Source organism: Anopheles arabiensis, chromosome 2 (assembly GCF_016920715.1).
Source record: "Anopheles arabiensis isolate DONGOLA chromosome 2, AaraD3, whole genome shotgun sequence".
Taxonomy (NCBI): Eukaryota; Metazoa; Arthropoda; class Insecta; order Diptera; family Culicidae; genus Anopheles; species Anopheles arabiensis.
The window spans coordinates 73,863,247-73,886,681 of NC_053517.1; the positions used below are offsets into that span (position 1 = coordinate 73,863,247).

A 23,435-nucleotide genomic window follows, 5' to 3' on the forward strand; every position below is an offset into this window, starting at 1 on the left:
ATTGTGTGAACAATGAGCATAATGGTAAGGACCCCGCTGTTCCACTGTTCCACTGGCATGCAATAGGGGTGGATTTGACATAGTGTCAGGGTGTCTTTATTATTCATCCACACAAGCTATGAGCTCATTTTTATTCCTTTCTTAAACAGACGATTCGTAGCAAAGCAAAACGTAGTAATTGCTTTAACTATTGCAACAAATCAATGTGAGCAAAAAGACATAAAGGGCAATTCCAATCGCTCGGTTAAACATGCCAAACCAACCAAACCATTTAACCATGATAAACGACTGGGAAGGGGGGAGCAACGGAAATTAAATGTTTTCACATGAGAAGGATGCTCAAGCTGCAGCTTTCCTCCCGTGCGACTCGCTCCAGAGTACATTTTATATTGTTTAATCATCAATGAGTAAACTTTAACGATCGATCTTCATAAATCAATCTGGCTCGATCGTGCTTGCCACGATACACACACATACACAGCCATCCGTCATTTCCGTGTCGGAAATACGATCGCTCAGCAACAAAACACTGGGCCACCAATCCTTCTGGTTTCAGCTTCGGAGTCTCATTTGTATTTTAATGAAATTAGCTTACTTTATTGATGAAACGGGGGTTGGGGAGGCATCGGGTTGGGCAAGCGTTAAAAAAGGCACTGCAAAGCTCAAAACAAAACATCGGTTAATATGCAGTTTAATTTAGTGCCGGCCTATAAAACTGTTTTCCCTGCTTGTGCTGTCCGGTTCGGTTCAAACGCTTCTCCGCTTCGCAAGGGCAGCATAAGAGAGCAGCAGCGAATATGTGGAGCATATTTCCTGCCCACAGCGCATTGATGGTCGTGCCCGTTCCCTGGTCCCTGTGTGCACTTTCACATACAGCTGCACCACAGCACACAACACACACAGGCGCGGGTAGTCTTGGCAGTGTTTCTTCTGTTTGCGGCGCGGTATCGCGGCGTCGGCGTATTATTGTATCCCTGGCTGCCCAAATTTTATGCCCAATGAAAACACGACTCGTAGATGGACGGGAGCACACACACACAGAGAAGTTGCCGGCTGCTTGCACTGGATGCACTTACAATTCTGCACATGTGCAACAGGGGACGCAATTGCAGCAATGCGAGGAGAGTTCCGAAACGCTTGCTGGTCGCTTTGGCGCGCGGTCGGTCGAGCGCCGTCTCTCAGGAGAGCGCTTAAAACAAAATGAAATCCAATAAAACTGAAGTATAAATAATAATGCTTGCATCGGGCGCAACGGGGAGCTCGTTGCTGAGGGAGTTACGGAGAGTGGGCGGCATCGAGATTATAAATCATGACGACCGCTCTGGCAACTGGCCAAACGCGGGCGTCCGTGATGGTCCGTGCTGGCGGACGGTTTGGCACGATCGAGAAAGGAGGATGGAGGAATGGTTTGGGGTCCTTGGTGCTATTTCATGAACTACTACCGAGAAAAGCGGGAGCGCCTGGCGGCAGCAGCAGCAGCACCAGCCGGGCACGTGATGCGATGCGACGCAATGACGATCAATTTGTTGTTTTTCGTAGTAAACACAATTTGAAGAGTTTTCGCGATGGTGGTGGTAGATGGAATCTTAGCATCTTGAGCTTAAGAGTGTGTGAACAGTTGCTAGAGAGGTACATATATCTGAAAGCAATTAAACGTTCTGAACCACGCCAGCCAGTAAGAGCAACGAGGAAAGCAAAATAGATGCGCAAAGTGTTGTTGACGCGCTGCTTTGTTTGGTGTTTCGGTGTGCCGAATGATTTATTTGGATGATGCAATGTAATAGCATTTTAGTTTCAATTGCCACATGCCATTGAATAATGCATTTTAAAGATCCTGATTAATATTTTCATTCAAAGAATTGTTCAATGCGAACGATATTTACTTACAGGATTTTCAGGAGTTCTTATAGCTGTGGGACACTTTATTGACTCCTTCTAACGTGAAATGAAACTAATGAAATGGGAATTGGACTCTATAGCACCCTTGTTGGACACCCTGTCCAATAAGGATGCCATAGAATCGAATTTCCAGCAAATGAAGTCCATTTCCCGTATGAAAGAGTCAAGGAAGTGTCCCACAACTATGAGAACCCCTGAAAACCCTGCAATAAGCTTCGTTTTGGCATTCCATCAAAGCTTTAAAATCAATCATGTTTACCATCATCCCCCATCCTCATCAGCATCATCGAAGACACCCATTTGCCAACGTTCGAAGGATAAGTGCCGCTGGTAATGATAGAGCGCTCGGGCCGTATGATTAGACCACATTAAACCGCATCCCATCGCCGGGAGTCCAGAACGAGCCATTGCAACGCAAAGAGGATGGGGCGAGCGAGCGCGTGCGGTGGATCGGTGATCGTAATAATTTATGCGCATACACATACGCCCCCTTTTGAGCGTGGATTGCAGTTATCAAGCAGTTTATATGTTGCATTTTTGTACCCTTTTTCCCTTTGCCCGTCGATCGCACGGAACATCGCGATGCCTCGTCAGCGAATGAGCGAGCGAAGGCGCGATGCGCGAACCCTTCCGTAAACTCGTTTCTGCGCATTGGATCGATTTGTATCTGGAATATATTATACAGTGCGCTCCACCATGATGTGGGTCTCGTTTCGCACATGCAGAGGACAGCAGCTTGCCAAGGAGTTTCGCGCAACGGTGGCCATTTTGGTGTGTGCTTGTGCGGCGTTCCTCTCGTGCCGTTTTATTTAATCCCGTCGAGAGGGCTTCCCTTCCCGCGTTTGCCGTCCCCTTTCCCTCGGGTTCTGTTGCATCGGAATGTCCCTGGGTGGTGTGTGTGTGTGTGTTTGTGTGTGGTGCCATCATCCATGCATTCGGACGACATTTTGACGAATTAATTGACTTTATTTTGTTTTAGCGGTCCTTTCGGAGCTCGCTGTGTCTGTGTGAGTCGTGCTCTCCCTCTCTCTTTCTTTTGCATTCCACATCCAGCTGGCCCGGTACGTGGCCCCCGGGTGAGCCGGTAGAAAACGGTCGCGAAAATCAGACGCAAACGGAGATTGAGAAAGAATTCGAAACCGCGTATCGCGTCGAAGGGAGGGTTGCCCTCCTCGCGCAACAGCGGAACGGATTCGGCAGGACGGTTGCGGGTTCGCTGGGCACAGTTTTAATTTATTCTGGAACCGATTACAACAATTTTGAGATGGTCGTACAGCAAGAGGAAGCGACGGGGAGAGAACAAAATGGCGCAAGCAAAAGGAAAATGCACTCGCGCTACGGTGGTGGTGGTGCATTGGAGGCAAAGAATGAAGAAATTGCTTGCGCATACGCAATGAGTGCTGCAGTAGTGTTTTGTGCGGCAACATTTATGAATAATATAAAATTTGCCTTTAAATTGGTCTTTAAAATCTGCTACATCTCATGGTAATAGACATTTTCAAACCATAAAACTGCAATAAATCAAATGTGTGTATGTGCGGTAGAACAATGAGTTTAATTGCAAATTTTACAATTAATTTTTGTCCAGCACTGGAGATCCAATACTTACTGTGTTCGTAGGGTAAATGCAGCGCTGGTGATGCTGGAAGGTAGATGCAGTCCTTTGATGATTTCTTGCCACAGCTTTTTGTTGATAACGTCGACAAGCCCTCCGCGTGCGATAACGAGGTTGTACAGCTCGTACAGATCCAGCACCGATTTGGCCATGATCGGCAAACGGTTGATGGGAGTGCCTGAAGGAAAAGAGAGAGAGAGAGAGAGATAGAAATATGATTAAAGATACAATTTACATTGCCTTTCATGCTATTTCATGAGGCAACAGCAGCACTAATATATACAATCGACTAAGAGACCTAGACCGATACATTTGTCATTTGAAATCAAACGTTCTCCCGGGTCGCCTCAGGTCCCACCACTCAGCCTCCACCACCGGCTGGCGGCAAACGGGCAGTCTATTTTTATTTATCGCTCGCTTTTATTATGGTAACCATGAGGTGTAACCTCCTGACACTCTTTCCGTTCGAACCCGCGCGACGACAGGCAGGGGATGGCAGCGCACAAAGTCGAAGATCATTATCCATAGCACACATAGCGCAGGGATGTAAAGAGGCAAAGCAGCAGTACAGCAGCAGCAAGAAAAAAAAATGTAACCAACCACTAACAACAATAACAATATCAGCCACAATAACAGTGGCTACCGGTCACAAGCAAGGAAAAAATGCTACAAAATACATCTTCCACCGAGCGCTACCGAAACCGACCGATCTGACAATCAATTTTGACATCTTCTCCTGAGGACGCATGCATGCGCATATTTTCGGCAGTGGCAGCGGCGGCGACATCTCCCGGCGCGATAAATAGCAGGAGAAGGAACTGATGGTGGTGATGTGCCTGGGGGAAATAAATGATGAATATGTTCATCAGACGGTCCAACGAAACTCTTTACCAAAACGCTGTCTTCTACCGGTGCCCGGAGGAGCGGACTAAAGTGGGCTTCTCTTCGGGCGGCAGATCGGGAACGATGATGATGTACTGTCGCGCTACGAGATGGCGTCACGACGAGGGTAAATGATTCAGAGTTCGGAGGAAATTATGATCGTACATTGATCGACTACTGGGAACGAAGGAGACGATGGCGTAAATAGTTTCTAGCTATTTTTGATGCGTTAATCCTATTTGCTGCGACGCTAGAGGAGTTCGTTCTTCATCGCGACTGGCGCCGGCAGTAGAATAGAGGAGTGATTATTGATTGAAAGCTACTTGGTGGAATTAAACAATTTACTTATTTCTTCCCTTTTCAAATCTTAATAAGATATGCATTAAGCATGAAATGTATGATTTTCATGAGCGTTTTGATACAATAGGAACAAGATTGTTGCCAATTTAGGGCATAGGCACTTATTGAACTTTTCGAATGCATTTACAGCCGAACGAACAATCCAATCAGCTCTGGTGGAATTTGAGATTGCTAAAAAAATCAGTGCCTTAAATCTATCCACACCTACACGAGGTAGAAAAGCGACATGACAAATATCCACTCTGAAAGCGATTTCATCACCGGGGGACTGGATGATAAATACCACCGCAAGATCATCGTATCATCCAATAACTCATACCAACCGCCATCTGTTGTGAGTGATATTGCCATGTTTCTTGCAAAAGAATTATGATTAAAAGGTTATGTTGTGCTCCCGCCACCAGTCGCCCTCTGAATCCCTCCCCTCGAGAAACCTACTCATCATACACAATCACACACAAACACATACACACACGCCTCCACAGTCGGCGAAAATATTTTGACAAATTAGCATCACCCGTTTCGGTGGCGGGGGGGACAACATTCTCTTTCACCCCGCAAAGCCACACTAATGAACGATCGCGTTCGCTAATGCGATCGTTCCCTTGTGCGATTTAGCGATTGCTTCCATCTTCATCATCAAACATCATCGCGGCACATTATCAACGTCATTTGACACAGTGGGGGAACGTGGGGGGGTGCGCTCGCTCGTGCCAAAGCCATGTGGTCCCATCCATCCTCTCCTCGGCTCGCTTCCATATGCTTGTCGTTTCGGCGGGATGCGGATAGGAGTGGGATGGGGTCACTGGCTCCCGACTGTTGTGACATTCGCTTTTCCAAACAAACTCCGGTCTCGACGCCGGTCTCTAACGAGTGTCGCGTGGAAAAATACAATTTATTTGTTTCGAGGTCTCGACTTCGTGTTTGTGTGTGTGTCTGTGTGTGCGATGCCAACGCGAAAGGCAACGGGATTAGCGTCGGTGCGCTGTGGTTTTTCACTGGAGGGAATGAAAAACGTTTTGCGGAAATTTCGTCCCCCCTCCACCCAGGGAATCCGGAGTTTCCCACCGATTAGGGGCAGCGCTTGTCGGTGGCTCGTCACACTCACCACGAGTACGGGCAATACCGCGGGATTGAGTTGTTTATAAACTAGTGCGTGTGAAAATATAAACATGCTCGTGGGTCGCCCGTGCTCTACACAGCGCGCTACTTTGTATTATTATTAATTATTGAAACTGCTGCCAAATGGCCGCCGTTTTCGGCTGCATCTGTGATTGACAAAGTCCGCTCACGCTTGAAGAGTTTCTGTTCCAAGATCCTTCCCTTCCCAGCCCGTGGGGAGAGGAGTGGGGTTTAGTTTATTTGCCAATGTTTGTGTGTTAATTAGCGAGTGGTAAAGCGTAACAAGATTTCCCAACTAACAACAACAGGGACAACAGGGATCAAAATTGGACCAAACGAAAAAAGGTTTCACACTTCAATCGGTAGGAAAAAAATATTCATCACACACACACACACACTGGTGTGTGGCATGAAACACCGGCGGCAGCAATGTTTTAATCCAGCCGGAGGTCAGAAGGCGACGGGTAAAACAATACAACGTGTCGAGTCGTCGATACGTGGAGGGAAAGCAAAAAAAACGGCAACCAAAAAAGCCAAACACCGGTAAATGAATGGCAGAATCTTTGATATAATCGGACTAAGACACTGCGAACACGGGAGGGGAAACTGGGTTTGGAATCGAATACCCAAGGAGATATGTGATACCTTTACCGTGCACTTTTCCGGCTTCCGAGCAGTGGCTCTTTACCTTGTGCATGTGTCTTGAGTGGAGTTTTTCCTTCGATTGATACGAATCGGATTACATGCAAAAATGAAAAATACACGTACGGAACGTCCCAGACGACCCAGACGGAAATGGAGGGGCGTGGTGCAGTGCATCGATAATGATGTGGATGCAAATTAAGTTAGTTTGTTGTTGGCAAAGCCATCCTTGTTAGTTCCGGGTGTCACATCGCCCCGGGATGTGACGACATTTGTGACCGGGTGTGATAGTAAATGCATACACAATTATTGATCGACAATGTAGCATACGAGCTACAAATTATTGCATTTGTTTTTTAGAAATAAAAGAAAAAGAATTAAAATGCTTTTTCTAGCAAATAACAGACATAAGCCGTAAGAGTGCCGCATCAAATGCGCTGAGATGAAAACCAGGTGGAAATTTCGTTTTCCCTTTTCACTGCGATATAATTCCAGATTCGACGCGTGACACAACATTTCTGTCCCGTTTCTCACCACACACATTAAACCAAAAGCTAACGCCACAGCCCCAAGCACAACAATTTCGTGCACAATTCGAAAATAGCTAAACACGTGGTGGGGTGAAATTAAAAAAAGGGGGAACGAAAGAAGCAAAATAAAATCCCCGTCAACGATGCATTAATCAAACGCAGAGCACGGGCACGCACGCCTGCACGGTGATCTTCACGATCTGTGCGATCACGAACCAATCTTACGATTTCCCCCCACACATCCATCTGGATCGCTTGTATCCCAACACGCTTCACCGGTATCGCCCGGTGCTGTGCCAAGTTTTCGTCTGTCAGCCTTAATTCTCGATTCCTGCGTCCGATTATTTTCCCGGGAAACCCAAAATCAAACTCCCGGCGACTGTTTCGCGCTCACCGTGCTGCTGCTGGTGCTGCCGCCCAGATGAGAAATGGGAATGGTGCATGTGCGCTTGCCTGAGCCCGATATAAACGGTCACCCTGTTCCACTAATTCTCTCTATCGTGTTGGGGAAGGGAGGTTATTCTCCCCCCCCCCTCTCTATGGCGGGGTGGCCAGCAAGAATTTGCCCCTCGTGAAGGAAACAAAAACAACGGCTCCATGACAGAATCCATTAGTTTGGATAATTTCGGTGAATGTTCGCGCTCCCTCTTTCCAGGGCGATTGCCGCTTCCGCTGTCAGCGTTTTTTTTGTGTGTGTTTTGGTGTTTTTGATTTCTGTGTTTTTATTAATCAATCGCAGGGCTGTTGCTGCGACCCCCGCGGCAGTAATCGATAAAAGGTACGCACACACATATACAAAATGGGAACCAACCAAGAAACATGTTAAATTTTTAACGGAGGATGTTCATCAATTATAATGGCGTGTGTTGCGGATAGACTCCGCTTATAAATAAGTGCTGGGGTGAGTGGTGTGACGTGTTTCATTGCAGCAATAAAGTGACATGTTCAATTCCACTCCAAAAGTGGGTGGACACTCATGTTTGGAGCTTGATAAGTGAATGTTGTTGCTCTGCTGCTGCCGTTACTGCTGGTATGATATCGTGTGTCAGGGCAATGGTTGGCATCATCATTGAGTGTGATATCAATTAATTGGCTCGTCAAGCAAACTATCACAGCAAACAGCAAGCGTTTGGGGCGTGTTAACTTATCAGCGGTGCTGTGTGATATTGGACAGAATGCGAAATAAAACATCTGTATTGTAACGCTTCTCTCTTTCACTGTCCCACCAAATGACGCACTACAACTATTCGATTAGTGTATGGCAAAGAGGCTTACCGCTCACTTGTTCTGCTGCTGGAGAGGTGTAGTTTCCCCAAAAGTTCCTCAAAACGATTCTCGCCCGAATTAGGCCCTACGTTCCAAGCAGGTTCGTCCGAACAGATCGGACAAGTGTTATTTTTCATTTCAATCAACCGATCAGATCATCAGCCTAGCCCCGTGTTTTCCACCAAATAGACGCGTTATAAATCACATTAAAAAGCTATAAAACGCAAAACGCACCGCAGACTTAACAGTGTGAGGAAGAACTTCAACCAGAGATAGATAGTAACATAGAGAGAGAGAGAGAGCGACATAGAAGTGTTAGGGATAATAAAAGCGTCTTCCAACAGCTTCCTTAGACAGAGCGGCTTCTCACGTTTCATCTTGCAGGTTATTGCGCGTGGTGCGGCATTGTGGGAGGTTTGGGAGAATTAGATTTTACGGTTTTATGCTGATATAAAATTTATTTCCCTTCGCTAGCTCCATTGCAAGCGCGCAGGAACAAGTCCAAAAGGGTAAAGTGTAATAGGTGGGCTGGTAGTTTATATAAACAGATACGCCAAAGGCAAGAGCTATCAAAAAACCTCAGCGCAAGGTTGAGGGGAATTTTTACTTCTTCAGCAAGCTGGAGAAAAAATATGAAAATCTTTGAAATCTTGCGCCCAAGGCAATGATGTGTTGAAGATTTATTGGATATGAAATGATGGAGAGTAAACGAATTTATACCCAACATGAGTGTTAAAGATAAAGCGCTGACATACTGAAGAAGTTCGAAATTCTTGGAGCTTGCCAAAAAAATATCTAAAGAGTTTAATATTTGCACAAACAATTCATTCAACTGCATTCTACAGAATTTTCCTGTTTAGTTCTTTTGCACGCATGGCATGTCAACCGCTTATTATACTGACCGCGCTCGGCAAAGGGAGTTCTGCCCCGAGGCTACAATTTAATCAGCTCCAAAATGTGTGAGCAGTTTTATATGTTTTCTTATGTGTGTGTATGTGTGTAGTTTTTGTCTCTTCCACTGCAGCGTACATTGAAGCAGTAGAATTTAAGGTGGAAGCAAAAAATGCCACTCCATCTGGAGAATAGTTTACAGCAGCAGAAGTGCATGACGAAGACTGCATGGGTTAAAAAGGGAAAATGCAAAAACAAAACGACCCCACATTTAAATCGAATTCAAACTACCCTCTACCCAAGGATTGCGTCCAATATTCCATCACCTTACTCCACCACCCAGTCGTGTACTATTTGCATTCGTACGATAAGCGTTTAATTGCATGCATGTTTCATGTTCGCAGCTCGGACGCAGCTCAGCTATTATTGGGCATATATGCAGAAAGCTTTTTTTGAGTGTGTATTGCACTTAGGCTGGCGTAGGGCACACAGCTTTGGATGTTGATTATGTGATAAGAACAAAAAAAGTATGTATAAAGTATGTGTAATATTTTAGTAATTAAAATTTCCAATACGAATTCCATAACGACAGGGAAACAAATCTTCTATTGGGAATATAACCTGTGAACAAAGCACAAACATGTTTGTAGGGTATAAGCAAAGCTTATTGAAAACAAAACGTAAATGAAACGGTTTAAAATTCATCTGGATATTATTTTCTCTCTCCTTCTATTCCCAAGCATTCTTACATCCATGCGTCCTTCATACGGCTGAGTGTGACTCAGCGAAGAGGAGATGAGTGGGTGGGCTGAGGTAGACATGCGAAGTGGGGAAGGAAGGTGGGTAGGTTCTGTACATCCAGCATAATCGGCATGAATATATAATAAAATTATTAAATATAATTATTTCTTATCCTGGCTTAGCAGTGTTGTGGACACGTCGTGCAAGAAAGGGTTACCTCAACACTACCGTCGCTGCCAGGCACGGTTCGTGAGGTGAGGGATGAAACGAGACGCGTGGTGAGCACTGCACTCAGACCTCCCTTGCTCCGTGCGCTTCCTTGGCCAGTATGTAAATATGCGGAGCATGTTTCTTCGCTTTCTCTTTCCCAACTTGTTCCTTCGCCCTTTTTCGCTGCCCAAGTACGACGCTTTACGGGAACGAGGCTGGAGAGGGGGCAAGGGGTCATTGCATTTGCAGGAGATGCAGCGTCGTGTGCAGAAAAGGGTATGGAACTGTTGTAAGACCACGGCTAAAAAACCGCACAATTTTAATGCTTCGTCAATCATTATCGATCCATCCTCATCGCAAACGTCAAGCATAAAATGGCATGTGAGGTGTATGTGTGTGTGTGTTTCGTTTATCGTTGCTTTCCATGTCTCTGAGCTAAAGCTGTAGTAACGAAGAAGAAAACGGGGGACCTTTCGATTGGCTGCAAGCGAACAGGAATGTAACGATCGTCTACGGTGATAACATTATGCTGGAAGAAATGTTAATTTCAAATTCATCTCTGTTTGTGCATAATATTATGCGTTTGCGTTTCTATACGATCTTTGCAATGAACTTGGGCTAGCAGTACCGATCAAGCCGCCTGCAAACACCGACCATCTTTAGCTCTGTTTTAGCAAGATATATTGCTCTGTTGTTTGATTGTGTAAAAAATACAGTCCATTCCGAAGCCAAACGAACACCTCCTAGGACGGTGTTGTCTAGTTTGCCTGCTCGTCATTCATTCATGATACAGCGCGACAGTCCGGTACAACCAACCAATGGTCAACGGAAATCATTGTACGGAACATGCCCATCGAAAAGGATGATGCAACGTGCGGATAAATATTGATTCAATTAATTAAGTCAATATTGGCCGTTCACAGCTCTAGCGTTCCGAGAGCCCGTAGAGCTCACACTCGTGTCTCGTCATGCACCTCACCTCATCCACCCAACATCCGGGGGACATCTAGCGCGACGTCCCACCACACGTCGTCCCCCTTAAATGATCTTGTTCGAGCTGTGTTCCGATCGGCACACAATAACATCATTTTGGAGCAGCAAAAACCCGCGTTCCGATGGAACCACCACCACCAACTCTGCTGGGGCTAGCTTAGATGAGTGAACTGTTGCACTTGGGACCAAAGATATTTTCGTGTCTTGGGAATTGTTTGAATTGTGGCCGGGAAAGAAGGATGGACAAGATTGAGATCCGGTAACGGAGTCGCCTTTAATTGATTTGGATACCTCAAGCACGCGGAATTCGTACCGATAGGAGGATCTTACTTATGGAGATGTTCACGCATTTAGGGGAGGATTGTACTAGTCTACATTTCTACAAATATTGACCGTAAATTGTGTTTAAATGTTGCTGCTGGGTAAATAATTTAACGGTGGTTTTACGATGCTCTGTGAAGTATAGAGTAGACATTATTTCGGTGAATGGATTCATGATTTAGTCCGTTTTGGGATCATTTTTAAAAAGGGAAGTGGTCGATATTTTTCAATATTTTTCGGTATTTTGCTTCCATATTGTACCTGGCTTTTGTGGGCCACGGTTAGGCAAAGCTGGCTTAAAAAGTTCCGTCGGTGGGTTACGAATAGCAATTATGATTAGCTACCCAACAAACGAGTATCACCTGCTTACATGCAAACACTACCTAGAATCGTTTGTAAAACTAGGATTCGTCAACCACGTGGTTACTATTTACCGGTACAAGAAACAAATTAATTACAGTGTACGCATGAAAAACAACAAAACGGCGGGAACTTCCCACATCATGAAACGATGCCTCCCGTTGTGTAGATGCTACTGGCACCGTGTCACACACACACGAACTACACAGGCCCGTCTCTGTCTCTGGCAATTCAGACATTGCCAAGGAACAAGGTTATAACTAGCGCCAATGGAGGTTACAGCAGTCGCGCAAAAAGTCCGTATTATGCATGGAACGGCAACCGGCTTCGTTAGATATTGCCGCGGACTTGCAGAATGAATAAGAAACCCCCCGGGCCCGCTACTTCTTCTCCCTGAGGCAGGGGTTTGCTGAGTGCCGGGGATAGCGAAATGTTTTTACACTAAATTAACATATGTTAGACATCCAATGTCAGTCACAAAGAGAAGCGCTTCCTGGCGGGAGGAAGAGTACAAGGGGTGGTGAGTAAGATTGGAAGATCCGTAAAGTAAATCAGCAAAAAGTCTTTTCAGCGTAAAGCCGGTCGAACTGATCGAATGGAGTACCAACCAGTTCAAATGAAAGCGAAGGCAAACATCTATCCTTTCCACGGGTCGGGGTACTACTACTAGACAGTAGACTACACTAGAAATAGAATTTATAGACATAAAAAAGTGTATAGATCTCACTATGTATAATTAGAGATCCACTTTGTGGTCGCGTCTACTTGGGAGGGAAGATGTCATCCATCAGATGTGTGTCGGGAATAGGTCTCGATGGTTTCAATCAATTTTCCCAAACGTACTGTGCCGTAACCGTAACACCATCGTGTGCGCCCGGTCAGCGCGCTTGATGGATCATCTTCGTCGATGGAGAAACTGGCGAGTCTCAGAATCGGGAAAATTGACTTCCATCGCTCATCATCATCCTTTTCTTGTTTTCCCATAGTTGGGGGGTTGAGGGGAAGATGGACGAGAACTTAGCATACCAAAATACTTCCAATCCCCGGGGGCAAAATGGCACACCACGGCGCGCTCGATGCGCAACACGTAATTAAAAATCGAATTCGGAAAGCATTTCGGTGGAAACTCAATGCTCCCCCGGTCAAGGGGTGGCTTCTTGCGCGCGTTCGATCAGACAAAATGGACATGGTTGCGGTTGCATTAGCGAGTGGATTGAATTTCCTCCATTTAATGGTGGAAACAAATACACAACAAATACATACATCACACAGTGGAAGATCAAGGCGCAAGTTCACCACTGCTAGGCAGCGTTAAAATCGAGCTTGCGCGTTCGATTGCTTAATTGAGTAACATATGGTACGCTTTTGGGGTGGTACTGGTGCTGATTGCGAGGGTTTCCTATAAGTTGAAACACGAGACATGAAAACACCCGTTGGTATTTTGGAGCAAAAATACGATATTCTTAGCTAGACACATCATAATAAGAGTTGAATGGGGGGGAGCATTTGATAAAACGTAGGTTCGCAGAAGGAAAAGAGTTGTGAAATGATTATTCAAACTGATGAAGACAACTTAATAATATTATTCACGGTAAAATATTGCACATGTCATGTTTAGATTAATTACCCATTTTATAGCACTTGCTGTCTGCACTTAAATATTGATTATTCCACCATTTATATTGAACTTCTCTGCATGCAAATTGCATAGTCTCAAGGCAATCACTAATAAAATAATCCATGACAATATTGCTTTCATCTTGCAAATTATGATTCAAAATTGATGTGTGCAATAAAATGTCTTGCATCACACGGAATAAACCACATGATATCATACTATAACGTAATACTTGCCGCAACTTGGTGAACCAGCAACGAGATTATGGTTTCTTTGAATTCCCTTCGTTTCCCTTAAATGTATTTGATGAAACGTTGCTCATCTTCAAGTTATTTTATGAAATTCCACCATATGATGCCGTATTCTTTCATTTGACATTAGACGGCATTTGTTATTTTACTTCTAACAACAAACCTCGTCATTTCTTGCGGAAGAGATGCAACTGTTCTCTGAAGATTTATTGCACCAAGTAACTCACAGCGGCTCTGCACAATTGCTTAATTGCACTCGTAAAATTTACAATTTGAATACAATGCAAACACTGCTCGATGTCACACTGTGCGAACATGTGCCAACACACACACAAACATACACCGACGATGGTATGAAAATGTATTTTTGCGAAGAAAAGAAACGCAAGGCAAAGACTGACAGACTGACGGCGGCAAAATTGGTGGTACAGGATCATAATTTCAATTTCATTTTCACAGCCCTCTCCTTCTTTTGCCGTGCATCGGTCGTTGATCGAAGCTGCTGCTGCTGCATTTTGATCGTTGCCGGCTTCGCTCTTTGGAGCGTGTTATTCATGAGACAAATTCCTTGAAAAGCAATAAAATGCCCGATGTATGTAACGATTTTAATATGGCACCGTCCCCCGTTCCCCGGGCATGGAAGATCTGACGAATGAAACATTTTATAATTGTCTCTTCCTTGAACCGGGAAAGATCGTTTCCCTTCAGCAGTGCGATGCTGGAAACGAGAAAAATGGAAAACACCCGCGTACAAGAGGAAATGAGTTGTGATGTGGGTATGTGATGAGTTTCCTTTTTATTTGTTGCACATCGTTGTGGCTGTGTTCTGATGGTATGTTTTATTTAACACAGAAAAGGCATACATTCCATTTCCGGTCAATAAAAGATTGCTGAAGAAAATCAAATAAAATCCTGCTAGTTTATTTTATTATTACTCTATTTTAAATATTTTTTTTTGCGAAGTAAAATTGTAAAAAAACAACGTAAAATGCATCGTAAACGGTCTCTTGCTGCTTAATATGCTTATTTATGCGTAACCGATTCATTAGCTGTCATTATCTAAACATACCATGGTCACAACGGTACACTCATCTCTCTAATCTTGTCGGCTTTTCCCTCCTTTTATGTCAACCCCCACCTCGTACTGGTGTCGGACCGATTGGACTGTCCATCCACTGTGGAGGTGCTTCAAAAGTCGTTCGTAGTTTGATTGCAAAATGCCAAACCCAAGACCAAAAAACCCTCCCCCTTCCCCCCTGTGCAATCTCCCCCTTTCCTCCACACCTCGTATGGTCTGGCGTGCACAAAAGCGAAAACTCGTCAGATAATACAATCGCCGAAAAAGCCGACTGCGTCACTCAGCCGGCTGCGGTCACACAAATGCGACGGAAATGATGTACAAATAATTTTAGAGCAAACCGTACCCTTCCCCACCCCTTCCCAGTGGTGACATTTCCTCTCCGGCACCGGCGACATTTCCGCCCAGCATGCCCATACGCGGTGACCCCTGTGAACGGTTTGGTAGTGCCACGGAGGAGCTGGATGGTGTCCCATCGATTCGATTCCGATGCCCCACGGTCACCACTTTACGGGGCAAGATCTGTACCGGGAGAGTGGCGGTAAGAAGATGTCTTCGCCCCGACTGAAGACGCTCTCATTTGTCACCGGTCACCGGAGGGACCCCGCGGCAAGACGCGCGATCGGCACAATATTTCGTGTATTTTCTGTACGCTCTAATATGCTCCCCTTCACATCGATCTATTTTTTCCGTTCACTTGAAATCTGTCACTTGATTTACCATTATACACCTCGCCCCCTCCCCCTTTGCTTCCGCCGGGCACCGCACCGGATGATGGTCGCTTACCGTTTTGCTTTATTCATTCGATTTTTTTGTTTCTTTTTTTTTGGAGAGGTAGTTTTGTACGACATTTCAGTTGGCCAAATACGCCCACTCAATCAGCACACCGCCATGGTCATCCCAAAAATATCTATCACTGCCCTGCCCGAGCAGAGCAGCAAGCCACGGGGCCACGGGTGGACACAGAAGCGGATGCGGCACGCCATCCATTGTCGTCGCCGTAGGACCTCGTCAATCATTTTCTCATCAATCGGCCTCTGTTCGGGACGGCGAGACCTCTGCCAGACCCACGTCGCAAGCAGCAAGCGGCATCGATTTTTGACAAACGGACGAATCCGTCCGCCAAGGAAATCGTTTGTCAGCGCCGAGTACACGAACGAGTCCCGCTGGTGGTGAGGTAAATATCGAATGATTACGGCCTCAACCCCCGAGCCCTGAGCATCGGGTGAAATAGAAAGTGACATTTCTATTCCCGACGCGTAATGAACGGACGGGGGCACGGATGCAGATCGAAGACGCCGGGCATTTTCCGCTTTATCTCAAACGGTTATTAATAGGTGCGCGTCCTAATGAGCGGAAAAATAAATGGCTCCCGTACAATGGGGGAAAAGTAGGTTTTCCTTTGCCTTTTTCGTAATGTGTCGTACCATGGTGCGGTATGGTTATGTCACTGACGGCACACCTTCGCCCAGATTGTTCCACTTCATGACGCCGTAAACTGTTTGAAGTCTTTACTGAATAAAAATAATAATAATTTCAATTTCGCTAACGAGAAATGTCTAACAATAACCGGCCAAGCAAAAGGCACCGCTGGTCTCACACTTTGCTGGTAGAATAGGGAGCTTAAATTGAAAGGAAAAAAACCATCTCCAACCGCAAGACCAGCGAGTCCGGCGTTGTGTCAAACAGCACGCGGTGGAATGAAAAATGATTAATAAATAAATTTAGTTGAAATCTTGTTAATGCCCCCCATTCCATTCACTTCGTTATCACGCGAACTGCAAACGTCAACAGCTTGTTTTATGTATGAAGCAGTCGTGTGCACAACCATGGGAAAGGTGCGTCAAATTGGTGCTGACTGCACACAGATGCACTTTGAATGCAATTTATAAATATTATAATCGAATTATGCAACCATTCAGCACCGTTTCCTGCGGGGTTTTGTTGTTGTGAGGGAGTCAGCAAGAGAGAGAGACAGAACCATGATTCCTTTCAATTCCCGAAGATTTTTATGGTCTGAATTGATAAGTGCATGGAAGGAAGTCAGAATTTATCTTTGCGCCTTACACGCTTCTCGTCGTTAACAACAAAACCACTAAGTTTTCCAAATTCCATGCACCTTTCCGTGCACCAAGATAGGAATCAATAAATTTGTAACACTGATAGGTACGTGCCGTTGCTAATCGATCGTGCAAATTGTCGAATGAAAAGCCGCCTGCCCGGTCGCCTCCAAAAGCTTCCCCGTTTAGTGAATGTAACACTTCAATTTATCAATTTACAGCCTGTCAATTTGGCGGCGCTGCTGGCCACACACTCCCTCCCACCCCTAAGGGAACAGCCTCCAAAGTTGCCCTGCCCAACTGGTGATCCCGGCAGCAAAATCCTTTCTCCTCTTCACGCTGACGTCGAGCTGGTTGTGGAGGAGAAATGCGACGAAAGATGATGATACCGCACGATGCAGTGTATGTGCACAATCAACAGCTGCTCTTTTCGGTTTGCTAACAAGACGCAAGCCTCCCGGGGGGAAAGGAAGCAGCTAGTCTAAGGTCTACCAAAGAAGCAAGGAAGCAAGGTGTGAACTCATTCCGCGATCTACGCGCGTTGTTGTTTCGATTTCACACCGCGGGTGTGTGTGTGTGTGTTTCACACCGCTTTCGATCGGTTCGCGTGTGGCTCGAATATTACGGGATGGTAGCGATAGGAATATAGCTTCCCCGCTCCCGGGGTATGCTCCCCCGCGAAATCAGATCACACGGTGGTCCGTCCGCGTGCGGAGCAAATATTCATCGTCTTTGTTATTGCACACTTTCGCGGGCTGTGCGGTCGCTTCGGGCGGCGACGAGAATCACGCGCATAATAAATGCTTAATATAAAAAGGGAGCGCAGAGAGCAGATTTATTACTAATTGAAATTTAATTTACAATTTCAACCGATCGGCCAGATGTGGCTCTTTTTCCGAAGCCCTCGCGCAGAAGAGCGGAAATGGAACGATCAAACAATGGTCGGCTGCCAGCATCACCCCGGCCGCGGTATCGACAGATTCGATTAACATCGGATGCGATAGTCGTGTCCGAGTTTGATAGCGATCGAGTTGGCACGATCGCTAATCGGTTACGATGTAGCTTGTCGAGATTAAATATCTGGGGCACGATTTTTGTCAATTGCCTTTACTTTTCAATTGGTTCTGTTGTACTTGATAATTGAATTTACTGCACATCGCAACAATTGCTTTTGCGATAGTGGATTCAATTGAAAGGGTTTTTTTTTAAATCAGCAAATCATTGATTTATTTCATAACAATTCAGTTTATTATTTTCCAAAAATACAACGGTCTATATAAACGTCAACTTTTTTTACTAAAAAACCTTTACATTTTACAATTACAACACAATTAAAAATATTATATTGAATAATGCATATTGGATGAAGATTAGTTGAGTAATGTTACATTTTTTATAAAACAATAGTAAAAAAAAACAAATATATTACACAAATCATCTAATGATTAATTAATAAAAAAACACAAAACATACACGGAAAATAAAAAAAATTCTATATAATAAAAATAAAACGAATCTTATTGGGCAAGAACATTTCCAAACAATATGAGAATACTGTTTCAAAATTCTCACATTGAAGCAAACGTAACAAATGCTATGTCATGCTGCTTATTCAAGCTAATAAAAAAGAAATTAAGCATTCATTGCATGCCCACAAACAACCGATAGGCAACCGATAGGCAAACCGACACCCTCGGCGCCACCACTTGTTATCGTTTGATTGACGTTCAATCGATTGAAGATTGGCTACTGCAAACAGCGTTAATGTGCATGTGTAAACGTTTATCTGATGATTCCGATCGAACACGTCCATTTTCCCGGTCGGCAGTGACTTGGCGGAAACTGAACTGCTTCAACCATCTCCAAAAGGACTCCAGCACAGCAGCCCGTGTCGAAAGCTTGTTGTCGAAAGAGTAAAAGCCACGCGGCAGCCAACTTCTCGGTGGCATCCTGTTTTTTCTTCTTCTTTTTTTCAATGGAAGCATCGGGCATAAAAGAAAACAGAGCGATAAAAAGGGAGCACAATGAAAATGAGATTCCCGGATGACACAGCAAAAAACGGCACAACGGTACGGAACTGAAAACCTTGTCCTTTTGATGCTCAGGCACGAGCCAATGTTCCGGTTAGTTATTCGATCAATTCCCTAATCCCGCCACACCCGACCCGCAACGCTTTGTGAGGAATTTGTTTACAAAATTGTTTAAGTGCCGCGGCTAAGCCGGCCTCCATTTCAAACGAAGCGCGCGCGCGCTTGCCGACTGCCCTTTGCTGCTGGCAGTTGGATCGATCGTAATCAATAGGCTCCGGCCACGGGTTTCGTTCTTGTTCGGCCGAGTCCGACCATTACGGACCGATCTTTTCGTTGGCGCTTTTCTCTGTCCCGTTCTCACAGTGCGAGTTCTTCGTGCGAGTTGCAGTAAAAAGACGGCGGTAGCGAAACAAGTTGATTATGTTGTGATGTGTTGCTTGTAAACAATCGACACCAGCGTGTGTAATGCATCTACGGAAACGATGATATGGCGTGGTGGCAGGGGTGGTGGTGATGTGGCCGGTGGTAGCAATCGAACCCTCCGACAAGAACAGATTTTCACTGCCGCGGGAAAACGGCGGCCCCTTTTTTATTTGGAGGGATTTTGTTTTTTGTATTCCACCCGCCCGGTTCTTAAATCATGCAAACAAATGATCCATCATCGGTTTTTATTACGCTGCGATGCGCTGCGAGTGAGAGACCGAAACGATACACACCTCGATCAAGGGTGGGAACGGTTGGATGCGAGTGTGTGTGCGTTTGTGTTTGTGAAAAGCTTCACTTTTCCTATCAATCGCCAGACAATTTGACGCCTTCGGGCGGGAAACGCTGGTTGGCTATGGTTTCAGATGTGAAACATCAACACACCAGTGTTCGCTGAAGGTGTAGTGCGCGAAGCAGGCTGTGCTGTAATCAACATATGATAGCAAACGTTCCATGTCCCGAACGTTGGAAGCGGTTCTGTGCGCTGTCCCGAAGCCAAAGGACCATTCGAAAACAAAAAAATCTTAATTCTTTTCACACGGCATTAAACACAATCAAAGAGGAAAGGGAAAAGTGCGGCAAGATTTGGGAGCAACAAATCATGCCAACACTATTCATCTTGTTGCTCCCCCATTGAAGTGTGCGCGGTGCGTGGTTACAATTTCCCGTCCAGTACTCGGAAGCTAAACAATAAAAAGCAAAACACAAACCCCACCCGATGAATTAATGCACAACTATTCTTTTTTTCCATTTTTCAGCTGCTAACTACAAAGCTCCAGCGAAAGAGTTCGCCGAATGCAGACGATCCGCACACAGCTGTCGGAAATATCGATCAAGCAAACGATGGTCAGCAAGCCGGGCAGCCAGGCCATATTTCCGCGGTAATCTGGCCACAGTCAGATCAAAGGATGCTTTTTGGGGTTGGAAAATAAAAGAAAGAAATGGTGTGCTGCCAGTATGCGATCGATCGGGGTGGAAAAATCTACAAGCGTGTATCTAATTTCTCAAAGGCAAGAATTCGGAAAAGGCATTGTTGACTTTGTTGGTTACTATTTGTCTGGAAATTCTGGATTTGCTTTTACGAAGAATTGGCGAAAGAGAAATACAGAAATATTACAGAAAAAATTGATTTCAACAACTGAGCTCATTAAATAACAATGTTATAAAACAAGGACAGTTTATTTGAACCGAATTTAGTATAAATTCATCGAATAAAAACAAAATTAAATGAAAGCATGTCAACACCTTAGCATGTCAAAAAGTAATTCCACTCAGACAAATCAACAACTCCAATAACTCAAATCCCACAAAAAAACCTGTCACGTTTGTGGGAAAAATAAATCGATTTCTAGATCCCTAGAAAGCAAAACAAAAAAAAAACACGTAAACGGCCCTACAAAGGCAACATCGTTAAGCGCTGATTGAAGGAAATCAATCAAGCAGAGCGCGATATGGTTTAATTTTGTTTTTGTTCGCACCTACAGAGACATGCACAAATCAAACTGCACACAACAAACCACCACCACCATGCCACATGGTTTTGCATCGATTTGCACTAAGCTGTTGAAAATCAGACGTACAAGGTAATCAACAACGGCGGATCGACCCAGAACCGGAGTCAAGCGATACACCTCCCGCAGCTTCGATTCCGATCGAACGTGCGATCGCGTTGAGATACAGCTTCCCCATTCTGTGGGTCACCCCTACGGCACCGATCCTCTCAGCCACTCGGATCAATATCGGATCATTTATGTGCCTTTTACCCAGACCCAGGACCAGGCCGAAACGAGTGTTGGAGGAACCGGCGAGTAGGGCCGGGCCTGTTTTGACTTGATTGTAGCGCCTCACAGCAACGCCTTGTAGGTACCGCTGTAACCCTCGCGTGGCAAGTAGGTCCCGGGGCACTAGGTGGGGGACTGCATCGTTACTGTCCAGTGTCCAATTATTCAACATAAACTTTTATTAATCATTCGCGACGACAACACGATCGCGTGGTGCAGATACAGCAGGAAAAGGAGCAGCCAAAGCATAAGCTCCACACACCCCACCCCGGAGGGCTTACAAGGTTCGCGATCTAACATATTGGTCCCGAGGCGCCGTCGACTATCGCCTGACTGCAGAGGACGCAAGAGCAAGCGGGGTCGTTAAAGGTAGACAAGTAACAACAACAACAAAAAAGGAAGCCCCAAAGCTTCGCTAGAGTCCCGACGGACACGAAGAAATGGTTCAAATCAATGATCCTAACATCGGAAGAGAATCAATTCCAAAGCAATTTTGAGACGCGATGCTGTAGCAACTTGTTGAGATTGCTGAGGAAGACAAGGGGAGAGAAGGGGATGGGCAGCCTAGAGAGAAAGCGCACACACCGAAGAAGCAGCACACTCCGTACACCACCCGAACACGACGGTGGAAGATTGATATATTGATTTCGGATCAATTTGACAGCGAGAAAATTGCGTTCCTTTTTTATTGCTGCGCGCCACAGATCGAACGATTCGGTGTTTTTTTTGTTGTTGTACTGTTTGGACGTTAGGACCTTTTCTCTCTCCCATCTTTCCGTCCCAGTGCGCGGAAGATTTGATCATCCTTTTTCGATTTGAATCGTGAACTCCCTACCACCACACCAGCCCTGCGTCGGCTAATGATTTCATGAGTTTAGTTAGACACCTTCTTTCACCCTACCCTCGAAACAACATTTGCGTATTGGAAGCAGTACGGTCGGCATGATAGGCAGGGCTATCATCATCATCACCATCCGAGCTGGTCCGATTTCGATCGCACTACGGCCAACCTGCCAACGAGTGTCTATGAGTGATGTTTTTCGTTTTTCATTAATCTCTTGATGATATGAATGATTGCGGGGTTGTATTTTTGGGGAGGCAACGGGCGGACCAAAGCGAGTAGCAAAACAGTGCTCCGGGTCCCTCGATCAGTATCCCCTGCAAGGCAGTCGTACAATAACAGTGTAAATTACGATTATCTCGTACGAGCTTCTAATTTGACTTTGATTAATTGTTTGATACGGCCCGTGCGCTAGCGTTCCGTTTGGACCATTTAGGGTTGGCTGTCCCAGAAATAGTTACAGTGAAGAATTTTTCACGCCTTTCGGTAAAGTTTCCCTACCGTGTGTCAAGCGTCGTGCGTTGAAACATTGTGCGTTGAGCCTGCATTTTTCTCATTCCAGTGTATATGATAAAGCATTATCAGCGCAAATGACAAAGCAGGGGGGTTTCTTGGCGTTTATTTTTTAAGAGAATTTTTTTTGACAATTATCGTCTCCGTTTGATAAATCAACTGTACAAACATAATTTATTTATCAGAACGTGACAGATAACTTGCCACACGAGAGATAGACGACAGACGCCATTGCGCATTGCGTCAAACTTAATTCAAACACTGAAAACTGGTTCGGTGGTCGGCAAAACATCAAACCACAGTATCAAAACAGGTGCCAATCGGAGTCACTCAGCTCGCGCTCCTTTTTCCCTGCACAACACAATCAATCGAAAGCGACCGATGATGGTGATGTTTTTCATTCGAATCTGGGTGATAATTCGTACCACAAACGTTTCGGAACAGCGTTATCGAGCATGCTCATGCGCGGCCGGGGTAGGATTTGCTTGGGATTAAGCGAGGTTCACACACACAACAAAACGACCATCTGCATCTCTGCAGTTTTCACGTTTTATGAACCATGCAGCGGCCGTGTTTTGCAATCATCACTCTTCCGCGTGCGTTAGAATTTAAGCCCGTACGGCCGTTCGCCCGCTGGGCGACATAAAACATGAACCACGCATTAAAACCTGCGCACGAGAACAATTTCTGCACAACGGCTGCACTGCTGCATCCTCCTCCTCCGAGCGTCATTCATGAGATGCCATCCCCGTACCCTGCCGTCAAACGGTGTGCACATTCGGGCGGGTGTACGCATTTTATGAATGTAATTCAAAACCGGCCGACGACCTACAACGATGCAAACGGATGCACACGGACGTTTCGGATCCTCATTCATGGTGCGACTGGCGATGGGTCGTTTTCTTCCCGTTTTGGGGCAAAGATTTTAACCTAACCGAACGCGCAGGC

The 23,435-nt window shown here is 45.4% G+C and overlaps 1 protein-coding gene across 10 annotated transcripts in view; it reads right to left on the minus strand.

Moving 5' to 3' along the window:
* The window catches only part of LOC120894890 (protein dead ringer-like), a 105,485-nt gene that overhangs the window by 11,290 nt on the left and 70,760 nt on the right, over positions 1-23,435 (minus strand). For all 10 annotated transcript variants that reach the window (XM_040297754.1, XM_040297746.1, XM_040297744.1 and 7 more), the window contains one exon: positions 3,509-3,692. In XM_040297754.1, coding sequence (XP_040153688.1) covers positions 3,509-3,692 — 184 coding nt within the window. The remainder of the gene's footprint in view (positions 1-3,508; positions 3,693-23,435) is intronic.